We start from the raw sequence: 17,252 nt of genomic DNA on the forward strand, positions 1-17,252 counted from the left end.
GCTACTATGTTTCTGTTTTCTAAGATGCGAATAATAAGTATGGACTTACTTACAACCGGCTCACTGGTTATTGTACTGAGATAGTTTTCTGCATTTTGTATAGTTGATTTGCTTCAATGTGTAGAAAACGTGTATAATTATATATGAATCTATTTTTGCAAAGGGCTGCATTTGCAAAGTTTAGCCTGCTGATGTATTGCATCAATTCCAGCTTCTCAAAGATGGATGACTCAGAGTCCTGCAGATAGAAATTGGATGTAAGTGTATGTTTTGCTTTATGACGTGGTGGTTTCAAAAGAGGAGGGTGTGCGTGACGGAGGCTGGAGAAAGATACTGACACTGGTGTGACGTCTACCCTCAGATACTGTGTGTGCCTTCTGCTGATCTTTACTGATACAATAACTATTCTACTATTTTCTTTTACCTATCGTTTAAAAATGTTCTTCAAAGCTCTGTCTAAAGTGAAGCAGCAGCGCCCTCTGCTGTTTGTTGGAGAAGTGAAAAAGCTGACAGCACCTGGTATTTCCAGGCTGCCTGCTGATCAGGCCCCACCCTGATTATCAAAAATATCAGTTATTCAAAATACAAATACATTTAAATTATTAAAAAAAATCATAATAATATCATAATAATGTCCTGATAACACAAACACTGCACATTTCTGAACATTTTTGACAAACTCTGCTGTTTTGGGATTTTTAATGATATACTTTACCATTACTTTTTAATGTATTTTTATGACATACTATTACATATTCTCTCATTTTATGTCATGACTGACATTTTTTTAAAGAAAAGTTTTATGATATAGTATGCAATGTCAGAGGGCCATTGCACCGTTAAAAACGGAGTTCCCTTTAAATGTAATGTGTTCGTCAAATGGTTTCTTCTTTGTGCAAAGTTAGAATAAAGCTACAGTATATCAGAATATTTCTGGAATATCTAAATAAATGGATGTTTACAATGTGTTCCAGCTTGCTGTCCATTTCTTATGGAGGAACGAATATGACTTAAGTATAAATAAATGAATAAATAAATGTATAAATAAATAACTTTGAATGGAAGTATCTTCTTTAACTTTAAAACGCATTGGATTAATTGTGCCTAATCTGCACCCTAATCTTTGTGCAACCATACGTGTTATCGGCAAAACTAAATATAAAATAAATAAAACTGATCTTGACTTTATACAATCATCTCACAATTAGTTTTCATTTGTCATTTTTTAAGGAAGAATATCCAAAAGTCACAAAAAAAAATACAAATATTTAATCATTGTGCACATCAATATGCAAAAGAACGGCAACAAGGTGTATGAAGGCAAAAATATTTGCTAAAAGGAGAGGAACTTCATGGCATGATCATACAATCATACGAAAAAGGAAAAGTAGTTTAAATGTGAAATGAAAATGTTCTTAATCAATAGTTTAAAAGTAGTGATCCTGCTTTAAATATGCTCCGAGGGAGAAAACAACGACGCAGCGTTTTAAAAATGCAGATACGACAGATTTCTTTTATCGATCATCATCCACTTATTTGTAACAGGACACAAAACAGAGCACATATGCCCTAGACAACGGTTTTATCTTTGACACTTCAAAACATAAACAAAACATTATGCAACTGATGTGTCCAAGTGGATGAGGTCTTTTAGCAATTCTTTATATTACTATTGTCTTTATGTCCCAAATTTAATATAATTGGGCTTATCTAGCAATGGATCTAGTAAAACATATTTTCAATAACGTTTATAAATAGTTTGGCCAATTTGCCAATAAATAATATTTAATCTGATATTGATTTCTTTTCTAAGCAGATCCACACATCAGAGTGACATTTGCGCTTTCAAAAAGATGAGAAATGTAAGAAATATTGATACAATGAGAATAATCATGTCCTCCAAAATACATTGAACCTATCAGTGTCTCTCCAAATAATACATGTAACCAATGCTAAACAATGATTAGGGAGGGCTTTGTGCTTATAGCAGGGGGGAAATTGACAATGCCAAACTATCAAAGCCAAGTTCCAGTAAACATAAAAAAACTAAACACCTTCTTGTGTAGATACTCAACGACTCCATCAATGTATGTTTTAAGGAAAACAAAGCATATTTAGACAGTTAGCCCCATTTAAAACCTGTCTACATTAATAGCATATAAGGTAGTTTTAAATGTGATAAAATAAATGTATCCTGAGTCAACTGATGGCTACATGTTTTGCAGTCACTGGCCATTCAAAATGCAGAGGTTCAGCCGTGGGCCTAGGGACAGAACCTAACAGTTCATTTTATTTGACAAGTGTTATTTTTAAAGATGGATTTATATAATCTAGCAGTAATTCTAGTAATCATTTGTTTTAAAAAGTAAGATGGATTAAACGTATTCCTGACTCGGTGCAGCATATATTCCTGGCAGACCCATGTTTTGTGGTCACCTTTCCAGGTTTGTCGAGGTTGTTGAAGGTAACAGTCCAGAGACACTGTGCTTTTTTTCTCCCTGTTGTTTGTGTATGATGACTAATATGTAAATAAATATAACCAGCAGATACTCTTCAGGATCATTACATCCAAATGGCCTGGTAGAGTCCTTTTATGTCATCTAAGATAAAGATGATCCAAACTTTACAGCTATAACAGTACATTCTACACAATTTTAAAAAAAGTTTAAAAATATATAATTCCAACATTCATAATAGTATAAATAAAGCAATAATCCACACTGCCCTGCAGGACAAACAGTCTGTTCAGACCCGACGACCAGAGCCGAGCTGGCGCGAATAACATAAAGACAAAAAATAATAAATGCTTCTGTCTCTTGACAACATAGTTTGTTCATCACTGCTTTTTGTGCCGTCAGGCCTGGCTTCCCATCTCCCAGTTCATCGCAATAAAGTCATGATCTGTGAGCGTGACGGTGAACGGAGCCTCCACCCTCTCGGACGCCACATGCTCCTCTACTCTATTGGTGCTGTTCAGGTTGTTCACCCTCCAGGAATTCAGAGGTCGAATCGATTTCTGGAAACGCTGCAAAAGAGAAGCGAGAGACAGTCGTAAACCTTCTTACACAGTGATCATGACAGAGGAGCAACCGGACCTCACAATGACACAATGAGATAGTGCTGGTACTGACCTCTTTCAGAGTTCCCGTTTCCTTGCAGATGGCCACAATGGCCCAGATGAGGATCTGTAGACAGCAGGTCGCGCTCATGCACACGCCCAACGCTTTACCCCACCGTGGATACACATAGGCCCCGTAGTGGAGTGATGTGTTGTACATCTCAATGAAGATGTAGGTCAGGATGAACTACATCAGCAAGGGGAAAGGCACAGGGGGAGCAGAGGAATGTGTCATCCGAACAAGAAAAAGCCCCAATGGCAACAGAAGAGTGAATGAGAAGGCCAGCAGAGAAATACTACTAGGGGGGGACTCAGATTGAATGTCAGTTTCTCCTCTTGAATTATTTACAACTGCTGTTGTGTAGATTCCAGCACAGTAGTGATGTTATTTAAGTTTTCTTGGTGGAACTTTTGTCGCAGTTGGTAATTAAGTTATCATACTTTGCTCTCCCTCAGTTTACAATAAACTCTTTAGTCATTTGATGAGATGTTTTTCACTCACTGGGACAGAACAGTGTCTCACCCCTCAATTACCCTTTATATAAATAACCTTGATTTTGAAAACGTTTTATAAAACCTTTTTCAGTGCATTTGGATTTTAGAAATAGATACACAGACACAATACATCAGTTGCATTTATAGAAGCTTAATAGATAGATTCTGAAAAGCATTTGTCATACTAATGATGAATAACCAATGTGGACGTCATATTGTTCCTGCATCTACTAACAACCAATGCCAATATTAATACTCATGTGTTTACTCACCAGCAGAAGAAATGGAGTGAAGAAAACCCAGCATGCTTTGAAGTAAAGCAGCACTTTGACGCACCAGACAGGGCAGGGGCAGATCATATCAATGATGTCCTGACAAAACTGGTTGACTCCTAATAGAAGTATTCATTAAGAGTTGCGTGTTAGGAACAACAGAGCATAACAGATCATGTGTGCAATGTGTTGACAAAATGGTGGACACTGAAACAATAAATAACTAGAAGGGCACTCGGAGAGCATGGACCTCTGCCCAGGTCAAGTGCCCTATCTGGCATTGTTAACGGAAGTGAAAACATATTTGGATGTCCACTCTGTGATTTGTATCTGTTCCTAAATGTAATGAGTTTTTTTACATAATCCTGCTGACAAACAAACCGAAAACATAACATAAAGTTCTTGGCGGAGGTAAAATGATGTGATATGTAGTAGATAAAACACTGCTGGATACCAAGGGAAACTATCAAGTCAAGTTTTTCACAAGTCCCGGATCACTGAAACTCATATAGAGCGATGATGTGGTGTTAGACAAGTTTGATGAGAAGGTTAGGGGTGTGTGATGGGCTACCGTAGAAGAAGGAGATGCCAATGCACATGAAGAGGGTGATGATGATGAGGCCGAAACTAGTGCTGAAGGAGTCAATGAGAGTGAACCAATAAATCCCTCCCTATGAAGACACAGACAGCACGGTGAATTTGAGAGGGATCACAGAGAAGATGCATTTGCAGCGTCATGCATCACTTACTGCAGTGTAAAACACTCACATTAGTCACTAACAGGAGACCCATTAGGTAGAAGCAAAAACACAGAGCGCCCAAGAACAAAGTCTTGTGCAGCGTGTTTGTTCGGAGGTGCGGAAACTCATCCAGCACGGCCGTGGTGATGCCCTCCATGTTGCCAAACTGTGAAGCAGCAGAGTAGAAGGTATCGAACATATAGGGACTCGTACATCTTTATTTCTGAAAATGTCTTTGCGTGGCATGTGGCCTTACCAGAGTGTCGACCCCCATCATAAAGAGCATGAGGAAGAACAAAATGGACCAGAACACAGAGCCCGGCAGCAGAGCAAGGGCCTCTGGGTAGGCAACGAAGGCCAACCCCGGACCTGACGGCAAATCGGAATACAAAAAGGTCAAGAAGGAAATATATGCACAACACAGAAGTGTAATACAAAATGCAGTGAAGTATTTTAAGCAAACATTTTAAATTGCTCCGTAATAGAGGGCACTTTACACAAAGAAATGGTGCCTCAGAAGGAAGATGGGCACAAAAGTGTATTCGGTCAGCCTGGACATCTGGAAAAAAGATTGTTTGTTGAACAAAATGAGCGCAGTGACTACCTGAATCTGCCACTTGATCGACAGGCACTCTCTTCTTCCATGACATGTGACCCAGGATTGAGAATATAGCAAATCCCGCAAAGAAGCTGGTGCAGCAGTTTCCTCCGGTGATAATCAAAGTGTCCCTGAAATGGAAAAGAACCACGATTAAAAGACTAAACCCATCATGAGCGCAACAACAGAGCAAATGGTAAATCAGAGTTCAAGCTCACCTGATGACATTGTTGTCAAACTTATTGTAAGAGGCCATAGAAAGCAGCCCTCCAACGCCAATACCCAAGGAGTAAAATACCTGTGAGGCCGCGTCATTCCACACCTGCAAAGCATCAGACAGAGATATGTGTTAAACAATGAAAACATGTAGTTATTTATAAAGCGGCAGCAAATCATTGTCACAGACTGTTCCGCCTCATATGTCTACCCTCAGAAGTACCTGTGCATTGGCTAATCGGCTCCAGTTTGGTGTGAGGTAGAAGGCAATGCCCTGAAGAGAGCCCTCCAGTGTAGCACCTCTGATGATCAAAACAATGAGCACAAAGTACGGGAAGGTAGCCGTTACATAAACCACCTGAAAACACAGACAGCACAGACACATTAGACATGATATGGCAGCAAAAGGGCAGGATCGTGTGGGAGCTTTGTGGGAGCTGACAATAACAACTTTGTGTGGTTTCACCTTGCCAGAGCTGCGGATGCCCTTGAGCATACACAGGAAGATGATGACCCAGGCAGCCAGGAGGCACAGAGCCAGGGGCCACCGGACAGGACCCGGGTCATGGAGGCCCTCACTGTGTACGACGCCCAGCACTTGCTCGCTACAAGGCACACAAGTCAAGCACAAGCATGTAAAACAGCACACCTCTTACCAAACCTATTGCCACATATTGTAACGCATTGACTGACACACAATGAAGAGGGCACGGCCCTTAAACTGGATGTATTAAAAAGTGTGAGTGGAGGCATCCGTCTGAAGAAAAGGACCATTATCCATTGGTTGGCAGTTTTACTGCAATACACTGTCATGTATTACACATTGATTTGCAATTTTACTCTGGTGATGGGGTCAAAAACTGCCCTAGATATTGTACCTTGCCTCTGTATGTTTGTTTGCCATATATCAATAAACCCTCACTTTTACTTTAAACAGACTGTATGCTGTCATTGAGGCACTGTGGCTGCCTGAGGAGTAACTGTCATACTTAACTTGTAAAGTATTAAGATCATAAGGATTTACAACTGTTTTTCTAATGTTTTAGGTGTTAAACTGTGTCATTAAATATATTTCCAGGCATCATATAAAGGTGTTGATGCAAAGTGTCCTGAGTAATATCAGCTGCAAAGGTGACACATTAACCAGTTTGAAGAGTCCATTCATTGTAAAGAATATATGTGTTTGTTAAAGAAAAACTAAGTATTTGACCAGGGTGTGTGCCGCATAATGCAAGAGCCATTTACAAGTTTGTCAAAAAGCAGTGGATAGTGTGTCATAAAATAACAGTACATAAAAACAAACATGAAGATGCATGGGTCATTTGTCTCGAAAGCAGCCTTCGTAAACATGTAGAGGAGGCTTTTTTTCACAGATAAGAAAGGGAAACTTACTTCCAGAATTTTTCTGTGGGGCTGATGCCTTTACCAGTGGAGCTATTACCAGTGGTGTTTCCACAGAGACCCACATTGGCCACAGCATCACAGGACCAGGGCAGAGGGCTCTGGAACGAGCTGCCCAGGTAGTAAAACGTCCACGCTATAATGATGTTATAGTATAGGCACACCAGCGTGGACACACAGAGCATCCCAATGCCAATACCTTCAGAAAGAGACACAGCCTTAAGTATCTTTGAGTATACACTTATGTAAATAACACCGTTTTAGATATCGGATGGCTCGTTTCAGTATACAGGTAGCTATGAACCCACTGTTGCATAAAGTGGTAGAAGAAACAACAAATACATTTAATGAACACATGAGAGTGAATCACTAATTCCAATTGAAAATTTAAAAAAACTACTACTTTGACAAAAAACATTTCTGGCTCTATTTCTGGTTCTTTATCGGATGTTTATATTTAGGAGCTGCAGAGCTCTCAGGCATGTTTAGGGTTGGGATGACGTATTTCAGTGAGGTGATGATGGGATGCGAGTCAGCCAGTTATTTTCCATGGACTGACTGGTGACACAGGCATTTTGATGTCAACTTGGGATGCTGCTCACTTCAAACTGGGAGATCAAGATTCCATGAATGTAGAACTGTGATGCAACTACAGTGTCTGTAAGTGGGTGAATACTGGGCACAAAGGCATAATGATACAGGGGGGGTGTTACCTTTGAGCAGAGGGCAGCATTTCCACACAGTGATGGGGCCGGCTGCTCCGTACTGGCCTAAACTTAGCTCCATGAGGAACAGTGGAACACCCGTGACAAACAGCATAATGAAGTAGGGGATGAGAAACACACCTGTGAAGAATAAAAATATGGCAGTTTGAGGAATGGTGGTGTATCCACTGCAATGACATGCAGCAGGACGTAGATGGCCTGTAGAGGCAGGTTAACTAACACAACCGCTGTCGAGGTGGCGCTTCACAGACCAATGTTATTCAGCTTTACTGTTAGTCAAGCTCCAACATGTTGGAATTCAGATGGAGATGTATAGTGTAGTGGGCTGGGTTAGGCAGGCAGACCTTGTGTCTGGTGTGTAATCAAGGAACACCTTTAGGATTAGTAGATGCTTTGCGCTCTGGCTCCCAGTACTAAAGCCCGCCACGGGGAGCTTAGGACTGTGTGGAAAGTTTGCCAGCATGATTAGGAAGACAGTGCACACCCAAAGGCAGGGCAGAGAGGGCCTCTTGCCCACATGGGTGGAACAAATCATTTTAGACGGATGGTACATCCAAGCATTTAAAGCATTTGAGGCTTCAGAGGGCCGTGAACCTGCTTGTAGACGGCTTACCTCCTCCATTGCGATAACAAAGGTACGGGAAACGCCACACGTTCCCCAGTCCCACGCAGTACCCAATACAGGAGAGCAGGAACTCGTACTTCCCACCCCACTGCCCCCGAGGGCTAATCGGAGCTGCAACAGGACTCGGGGCTCTGGAGTCGCACTGTGGCTGTGGTGAAGGTGTAGCTGTTGAGTTGTTGCCATTTTGAGTGACAGTATGCCCGTTCAAGTGGACTGAATTCTAAATAAAATAAAATTTGACAGAGTCAGAGATGTACAGTAATACAGACGTCAATGAAAATCTGGAATTTGACAATTCCATTTGATTTTTCATTACAAAATAGTAAAGTTGTATATATGTGGATTATATAGAACAGTGCAAACCGATTAGTTCATTACTCAAGTAATCAAGCAGCAGAAAATTAACCAATGACAATTCTAATGATGTATTATTGTTTGAGTACATTATCAAGTAAAAACACAGCACATTCACTGGTTACAATGTAAATATGACATAATTACTGGGTTAAAATAACACATTTATTAGGTGTGATTGGGGACTCAGGGGTGTTGTGCCCATGGACACCTGGTAAACTTTACCAAGTACTGGGTCGGTGCTATAGACCCAAAATACAATAAAATTGCCCCAGTATTTTATTTACTGTGTGTAGATCGTTTATATAAATTCTAAAACAATATTTGTGTCAGGTGTTAAAACTATCAACTAGATTACTTCCTCTTCCCTCACGCAGGTCGTCCATCTCTAAAGAAGAGAGGAACTATTTTCTCATGTCAGGTCTCAGGGGGGAAGTCTGACTAAGATAACAGCAGGACTTCTGCTTTATGTGCTGTTACTGTCATTGTTAAGCGTTTAAATATGAATAGGTTACCAATTACTCCAATGACACAAAAACAATAACCATGCAACTTCATTAAAAGCATGCGTAAGTTTTTTAGTCATCCAAGTTGTGATGTCTTTCTGAGATTTGTTTGTGTCCCCATTTTTCACATAACATGCACAAAGAGAACATGTTAACATCTATGATATATGGAGGCATAAAGACGTCAAAGTAGGACCCAGGAAGTTAAAATGCTGCATAATGTAGTTGTGTTGACAAGATGACTTAACAAAGAAATGTGTCAAACCAATTGCAGTAACAAGGGAAAACTAAGAGGACTGAATATGATTCAATGAACAGCATCAAAGGCTGGGCTAAAAGAGCAAAATCTGGAAAAAGCTCATTTGTAGATAAATAATACAAGCTGCATTATATATTATGAATATTCTCAGTATTGAATCATCTACTTAATATTGTCTCAATTACTTTCTTGATTAATTCACTTAAGAAAAGAGCCCCGCTGAGATTAGAAATATTTAGGCAAAGGTCCTGGCCATAGCAGCACCACAGAGAATACATCATAGAGCTTACAAAAAGATATAACATACCCATGTACTTATTTCACCCTTTGAGAAACTATAACTAGGTAATGTTTAGTATTAATGCTTGAAAAACCACTGCAAAAATGTATCGATTATTTAAATGGTTGGCTCTTACTTTTCTGTCCATCAACTAATCAATAGTGATGCACCAGTACCAACATTAGGCCAATACTGACTCAAATAGTAGGATCATGTTTCAGTGACAATGGGGCCAATCAATTACATTACATATATGTATAAATACTGGAATTTGAATTATTGAATATGTTTTGACCACTTTGTTGCTGCAGTAAATTGAAACCATGAACTGAAATCCCTATTCATTTTGAAGATGCGTTTACATCCACGTTGTATTATTTCAGCAATAAATAACAATTCAGAAAATAATTAATTGATTATATTTTACATTAGGAAAGCAATGTTTACGTCAAGCCTGATTGATGCCTTACATATAATAACTATTCCAGTCACTTCCACATTGAGTTGGAAAAGTCCAGGTATCGGTATCGGGAAAAGTCGGATTGTTGCATCCCAACTAAGTGAACAAACAACTGATCGTTGCAAAACCCCTTTTACCGGGAAAACACACAATCGAGAATGCCTTAAAATGTTTAAATCATAACCACCAGGGTGTCTGCGGTACAAAGACTTGAGAAAAGTCACAGCAAACACAGCTGCTGCTGAGTACACATGGTTGATCTCCACCGGCTCCAGTGTGACGAGCCTGAAAGGTGCGCGTGATGTGGACGGACAGGTTCGACCGCTTCTTCTAAATACAGGTTACCTGTCCTCCCCCGACCCGTAACCTTCACCCCGAGGAGAGCCCCGGAAGCCCACATTGAATGACAATGGAGTCCCACAGTCTAACAAAAGACGAGTGTGTGTGTGTTTGTTGTGGACCTCGCGGTGAGGAGTCCGCACAAGCTGCGCTCCTACCTGCGCGGTGGTGCCGCTGACTCCTGCGGGGCTCTGGAGCGCTGCTTTGCCGCTTTCGTCCTGCATTTCCACCCCCGGCGCGGGCGGTGCTTCACCTGTTTATTCGCCACTCGTTAATCCATATTTGTGGCAGGGAGAGTTCTCTTAGAAGTGCACCATGATGCTGTAGTTTGTAGTGGCAGTTTGGGAAGTACGGACTGTGTTAGCCGAGTGTGACACTGCAGGGAGACATCGGCGATGACGAGATGAGGAAGCAGGACGTAGGGCGGCGAGGAGACAGGAGGGAGGAAGCGGTGAACAAAAGGGAGGACGGGGAGACACCTCCTCCCTTACCTGCCCTTCCTTTTGTGAGATGACGGCAGAGCTGATTCAAAGATGTTTTTGGAGGGATATCCGGGGTGGGCCACCTCAATGAATATCATCCAACCATCAACATTTAATAAAAAAATAAAATGTTACTAAATTATTGATTTTATTATGAAGAGAATATGAAGTGTAATGTTTTGTTGTACCATAAAAGTATGTAGTAGTACGACATCTTGATTGACCCTGAGTCACACTACCAACCGAATCAACAACATTAGTATACCTGGTACTTATATGACAAAATAGGCCTACTTTGAGGTCATGAACAGATATACACAAAGCTACCTAAAAGAAAAATGTTGGAAATTGTAACATTAGTTTAAACCGTATAGGGATTGAACATTGAGTTAATCAGTCACAGTTTTTCCCTCTGCCCCGTGGCATTGTTTCATGATTTTGCTGCTGTATTTTAAAAGATTTGACAATACAAATCATTATTAAATAATGATATAATTCATATATTTATCTTGTTGGCTATTGAATATCTGAAATATATAGATGAATATCCGTCTGCAAGGCTAGACTTGGTGTGAAACTACATGAACTATAAATGCTCGACACTCTTCAGTTGCTTCACAGTAAACGATTTCTCGAGGAAAGCTCAGCCAGTTACAAAAATATGACATGATACAGTAAATGCATACTGATGTCCAGTTAGTAAGTCAGTTAGTTTTGTGTCAATGGATTCAATATAGTTATATATTTTTGTAGTTTCTGTTAACAAAACAAAAACAGAGCAGCTTTGTACTTGATGGGGTTTGGGTGAGAAAGGAGGAGGACTTTTAGGTTTCACTTAGCAGGAAGCTCAAAATCTAGTGTTAATCTGCTTGTGTGTGTGTGTGTGTGTGTGTGTGTGTGTGTGTGTGTGTGTGTGTGTGTGTGTGTGTGTGTGTGTGTGTGTGTGTGTGTGTGTGTGTGTGTGAGAGAGAGAGAGAGACCACATGTCAGTACGACTTTCTTGGGTGTGATGAGTGAGTCAGGTTGGCTCACATTTGAAAACAATCAACCACAGACATTCAACAGTAGCATTTAACATGAGAGCCAAAGAAAGCAGCTGCACAGTAAACAATATCTCCTCACATCAAGATGAACATACACGGACATAATAAGGGCCACATAGAGGAGAAAAAACATCTCATTCCAATTAACACTCTAGAACTCAACCAAGGCTTTGTAAACAACCTATATTGTTCATAATAGTTTTGAGGGTGTGATGTTGAGTGGCTCTTTTTCTTTCTTAGTAGCAACTCATGGACTCTTTAATCCACATAAGCTCCTGGTGCTTCTCTAAATCCATCCAATCTGTTGGGTGTCTATACTTAACAGTCCTACTCAACAAATCTGGGTCGATAGATAGTGGAGTGAAGCTACACTGTTGCTGCTTGCGCACAGCAAAATTACCAGAATTGGAACTTTAAAGAATTCCATTGTTGACGATGAAGATGAAGATTTAGCCCAATTTGATCAGATCCTAGTTTGGCACCAGCTAACATTCTTATACTGGAGTCCTGAGGTGGAATAAAAACACAACTGGACGAGAGCTTGAAGAAGTGTAAAGAGGATTTCATTGAGAAAAATGAATCTCCAAAACCAATTGGCAGGCGATTGGAGCCGGTACTTTTCCAATCAGCCACCAGTGGAGTTTGATACATTCGCAAACCATCATCTCCTCTGCCGTGAGTTGAGAGGCAGCCCTGTCAGGCTGGAGGGTAACTCAGATCCATACTGCCGCATATGGAAGGACGCTGAGCAAGCAAGATTCAAGAGCTGTAACAATCGGTCATTTGCCATGGACGCTAGAATAAGACTCGATAATTTGAAGTCAAGATGTAATTCCCCCTCGCCTTGCTGTGCCATGGAAGGGATGTACAACTATAACTGTCAAAAAGACCTCTGGGACCGGGAAGAGTCACAGGAGGAAGAGTCTGCTTTGGACTCGGTGGAGCTCCTTGATGTAGAGGACGAGGTGCAGGATGAAGAGAGCTGGTAGGTTCCATCAGATCTACAGATATCATCGGGCTAGAACGAATAATTTCTGTCTTATTTTAATAAGGGTGGGATAATGTTGAATGTAAAGACGCAGGTTTAACATATTGTCTCTGTCACCATACAAAAGACACGTTACGGTTATAGGTGTCTATTGAAGTAGATGCTCATCAGGAGGGCTAACTGCTATTTGACACAAACACTTTTCTGAACAGGTCTGCTCTTTACATAGTGAGTGAGATGTTCATAGTGAGCAACGTATTCCTCACAGGTTATACGAGTCTCCAAACAAGCGGGTATTTGTGGAGAGAAGTGGGTCTGCCCTCAGATGGTGTCGACACGTCCTGGATGACCCCAGTCCTGAGATGAAGGCGGCATGTCGCTCACTTATAAATAGGCTGGATCAAAGTAAGCAAGCAGCACAGATTCTTCTCAGTGTGATTAGTTTGGTCACAGGTTTACCTAACTCCCCCCCTCTGTACTGTCAGGATCAAGCTGGCATTTCTGCAGAGGTCCTGCAGTTTTACATCATAATGTGGGCTTCTACACGGATTCATCGGTCAGCACAACACACAGTATCTCTCACAGTCCAGGTAACGTCCATTATCCCAGCCTTTATGTTCATCCCCACCAAAAATATATTTAATCAATTCAAAACCAATCCCCCCCTAGGGGGCAGACTGAGCGATTGTTATATAAAACTGTGAATCATAGCTTGTTTTATGAAGAAGAAAAAAAGCCCCAAACTGCTGTATTTGGATGTATTGAACACCATAAGTAATATACAAGTGAAATATATGGTTTGGTTCATGAGACAATTAAAATGTTACAGATGTGCGCAAATGTGCCCCAATGCAAATTTTGGAGACCTCGACTGAATTTTCTCCGTATTAAACCCTCTCTAACTTTGTTCTGCTTCACTTTATCAAAGTCAACCTTTGCAAAGAGAAATTTCACATATTGTGCTCTGATTTGGGTTAGAGTTGAACATTACAGCTGCATCATTTCAAAGAAATAATTATCCTGAAAGTGCTTTTTTTCAAGGTGGACCTGAAACCTTTTTTTTTTTTGCTGTGTGTTATCTTCATTTACTCTTAACCAGTAACATATAGACTGATATTTACACATCTGAAGAAAATTTCACACATGTAGCCTTTTATTATAACCAATATTATTCAAATAGCCATAGTGGTTGTAGATACACCCTTTTTAGTTTGGGTATGCAATTTTCGAGCAGAGGCCTAAAAATAGTTTGGTTTTCAAAGTGTATCTGATATTTAGTAGCACTTGTTTTATATGTATCAATCTGCACAGATAACGAGATGAGCATCTCCCATGACTCCATGACCACAAGCTACAGACTGCAGGACATCACAGATGTCCACATTATGGCTCGTATACAGGAAGCCAGTGAGTACAGAGGAATGTTTTTAATGATCCAGTGTTCACAGCATCGTGCTCAGTGAAAGTTGGATTGAGATAACCGTGCTCCATATTTTTCAGGTTTAAGGCAGGACTATGTTTCAACGCCTGCCAGGAGAAGCCCTGAGTCCTCAGTGATGTTCCCGTCTTATTTTAACAACACTGTTGAAAGTATTGGGGCCTTTACTCCAGGAAGTAAAACTGGGGCTTCATCTTCCTCCGGTTGGCAGCCTGGTCTATCGTCACTGAGCTCTCCCCGTTGCCAGTCACCAGCATCAGCAGCTAAGCAGGGCTGCCAAAGTCCAAAACTGGCCAGACTTCACCAGCAAGTCACCCAGTTCAAGCTACTGAAACAAGGTTCACAGCAAACATAGTTTTACTACTTTATCTCTAGTTTTTGGGCTGACAGCTACATACATTGATTATTAGTTTATTTATGTTTTATCAATATCGCATAATGTGAGGAAGTGTGAACTTAGATAAATCACTTCCAAACACATGATATTAAATTAAAATGTTGTCCAATTAATGAATGAATGAATATATACTGTATTAATCCCCAAGGAGAAATTTGGTGAAATATTATTATTGTTAATATTTGTACAAACTGCAGTGTCACTCCTATTGATACAGTTCTCTTTTAACTGAAATTTAGATTTTCTCTAAATTAGCAGCACATCAAAAGTACTGGTACTTCAAATTGTGTGTGTGTGTGAACTAGACATGACCCTGATGTGTTTTGCAGCATCATCACCAGGCCGGACCCGGTCACCTCTGGGGACCAGCCTCCGCTCCCTGCAGGCTGTTAGGAACAGCCGAAGTCTAGACACTGACGACTGCCTGTCTGCTGACCAAATCACTTACCCGCCATCCGGTCTGTTTCCTAAAATAAAAAAAGAGAATTACAGAAACATTATAATTTGAATACCTTGTATGTCTGTGCAAGAAGTACAAATTGGTCCTAAATTGTTTTCTCAGGTGCATCATCTGTCAAACAGGGGTCGACTTGTTGGTCTCCATCACTTTCTGCAGCGCACTCAGTGAGAGACTCCTCAGACAGAACGAGGTCTCAGTCTCTCAGCCCCCGCAGGATCCCTCACCCTGCTAAGGGGTACCTGTCTGTTCGTGAGCGTGTGTGTGCCTCACCTGACAGGTCGACCGGCGCAGCTTGGGGCAGAAATGTTCCTTTCACTGAAAGGTGAAATATGTCACTAGGGAATTTGTGATAGTAATATAATGATGAGGTGGAATTTAAACATTAAGATTTTTATGCCATATTAAATTGCCTGCATAATCATATCAATAGCTTTAGATTGTGATTGTCTTCATCAGAATCCTTTATTGCAAGACATGTTCCTCTGGGTGAAGGCTGATCAGATGGGCCGGGATCTGAATCATTGTCTCAAACAGATTGCAGATTAAGACGCCAGAATGTGTAGCTGTGAGCAACACCTGACAGATCCTGCAGGGTTGGAATTTAAATTAGCAAGAACACCTGCAACAGTGGTTGAACAAAAAGTAATGTTGACTGTTATAAGAGTTGAAGAATGTAAAAATGTCAAGTGATCTTTTTTTTTGTTCAGCTAAATCCACCAATCTGAGATACTCTGTAATAATGATCTGTGCTCAGGCTATATCAGTATGTATTGTGCCGCCAGTAGCTTTGCAAGCATATTGGCACAATTTAAGGAATTCAAAGTTTAACAGTGTGGATCATAGAAGTGACTCTTGCCAATGTCAATGCTGATTTGAATGTGGAAGTGCAGTCATACTTTACTTTAGTGCAACGGATTGCAGAATAGGCTGTTGTCACGACAGGAAGTGTGCAGATGCCGTCAAAATAGGTGACCTCTCCACAATAGGAAGCGTGCTCATTGCCAAGAAATAGACAGAGGTGTGGGTTTGATTTCTTCTTAAAACAGTCAGTGTCACGTGTGGATGTGAAATGTTGTTTACTTTGCTGTAGTCTTAAAGCTTTATTTGATTCATAGCACATCCATCAAAAGTCAGTTTTGGTTCAGCTCTCTTTGATCTCTAGTCTGCTTTTTGTGCCTGAATGAGATCCATTAACACGCAGCCCAAATTAAATGTTCAATGACGTCATTGTGCAGATGTTTATTGTGGGGAATTGCTAGTAATAGTCTGTATACCAGCAGAGCAGTTTGGTGTTGGAGTACCCTCTGCTCATGTTTTCAAACATGTTTGATTGAGTTTTGATTATTAATTCATTCAGTGATCCATAGAACTACTTAAAACTGATGAAAACACATGAAAGAAATATCTGATCATCTTACACTTAGAAAAAAGTGCTTACTATTAGTTTATAAGTAAGTGATGATAATCAGCACAGGAAAAGCTCAGGTGTAACCAGTAACATGAAGGATGGCTCCATTCAGTGTACCAGTATGAATCTGCATTTATTTTCATCACAAATTAAATGTTTTAGCTTTTCTCTGTTTTTATCATTGTAAGTATGTTTGGGTTTTGGAACAGATAAATTGAAAAAAACTAAACATTTTTATAGATTACTCAATTGTCAAAATAAGGATTGGTTTGAGTTCAGGCCAGCATGCAGAACAACAGGGCTCTGAGGTGGGTTCCTCCAAATGTAATGCAGCAACTCATTACTTTACTTACACCTGTGCTTTTTCCTGTTATGCCATGTCAGAATATCTGCCATGAAGTCAATAACATCCTAATGTCCAACCCAGTCATGTTTTAACCTCTAATCTTGAATCGTATAATTGTTGTTCGTTACCTCACTTACACACAAAGCATCTGTTACAATCTGTTGCTTCCATGTTTAATAAACTAATCTCCTCACTAGTGGTAAATCTCAGAGGAAAAAAACATGTTTTATGGCGCAAAATGTCTGTAAATATATGATTTGATGTTGTTGTTTTTAAAGAAAGAGCGGTCTGTTAATCTTCAG

The 17,252-nt window shown here is 40.3% G+C and overlaps 1 protein-coding gene across 1 annotated transcript; it reads right to left on the bottom strand.

The window, feature by feature from the left end:
• Positions 1 to 1,305: 1,305 nt before the first annotated feature.
• slc6a7 (solute carrier family 6 member 7) lies at positions 1,306 to 10,612 on the bottom strand (the record flags this gene model as incomplete). Its single annotated transcript, XM_079236082.1, has 14 exons — positions 1,306 to 3,025; positions 3,132 to 3,305; positions 3,886 to 4,004; positions 4,457 to 4,556; positions 4,654 to 4,791; positions 4,882 to 4,994; positions 5,230 to 5,354; positions 5,442 to 5,545; positions 5,663 to 5,797; positions 5,906 to 6,044; positions 6,832 to 7,039; positions 7,554 to 7,685; positions 8,179 to 8,410; positions 10,547 to 10,612. 14 exons carry the CDS (start codon positions 10,610 to 10,612, stop codon positions 2,855 to 2,857), a joined length of 1,956 nt encoding a protein of 651 aa, XP_079092208.1. The 3' UTR covers positions 1,306 to 2,854.
• Between the last annotated feature and the right edge of the window lie 6,640 nt (positions 10,613 to 17,252).

The sequence above is a fragment of the Taurulus bubalis genome (genome assembly GCF_910589615.1).
Source record: "Taurulus bubalis genome assembly, chromosome: 2".
Taxonomy (NCBI): domain Eukaryota; kingdom Metazoa; phylum Chordata; class Actinopteri; order Perciformes; family Cottidae; genus Taurulus; species Taurulus bubalis.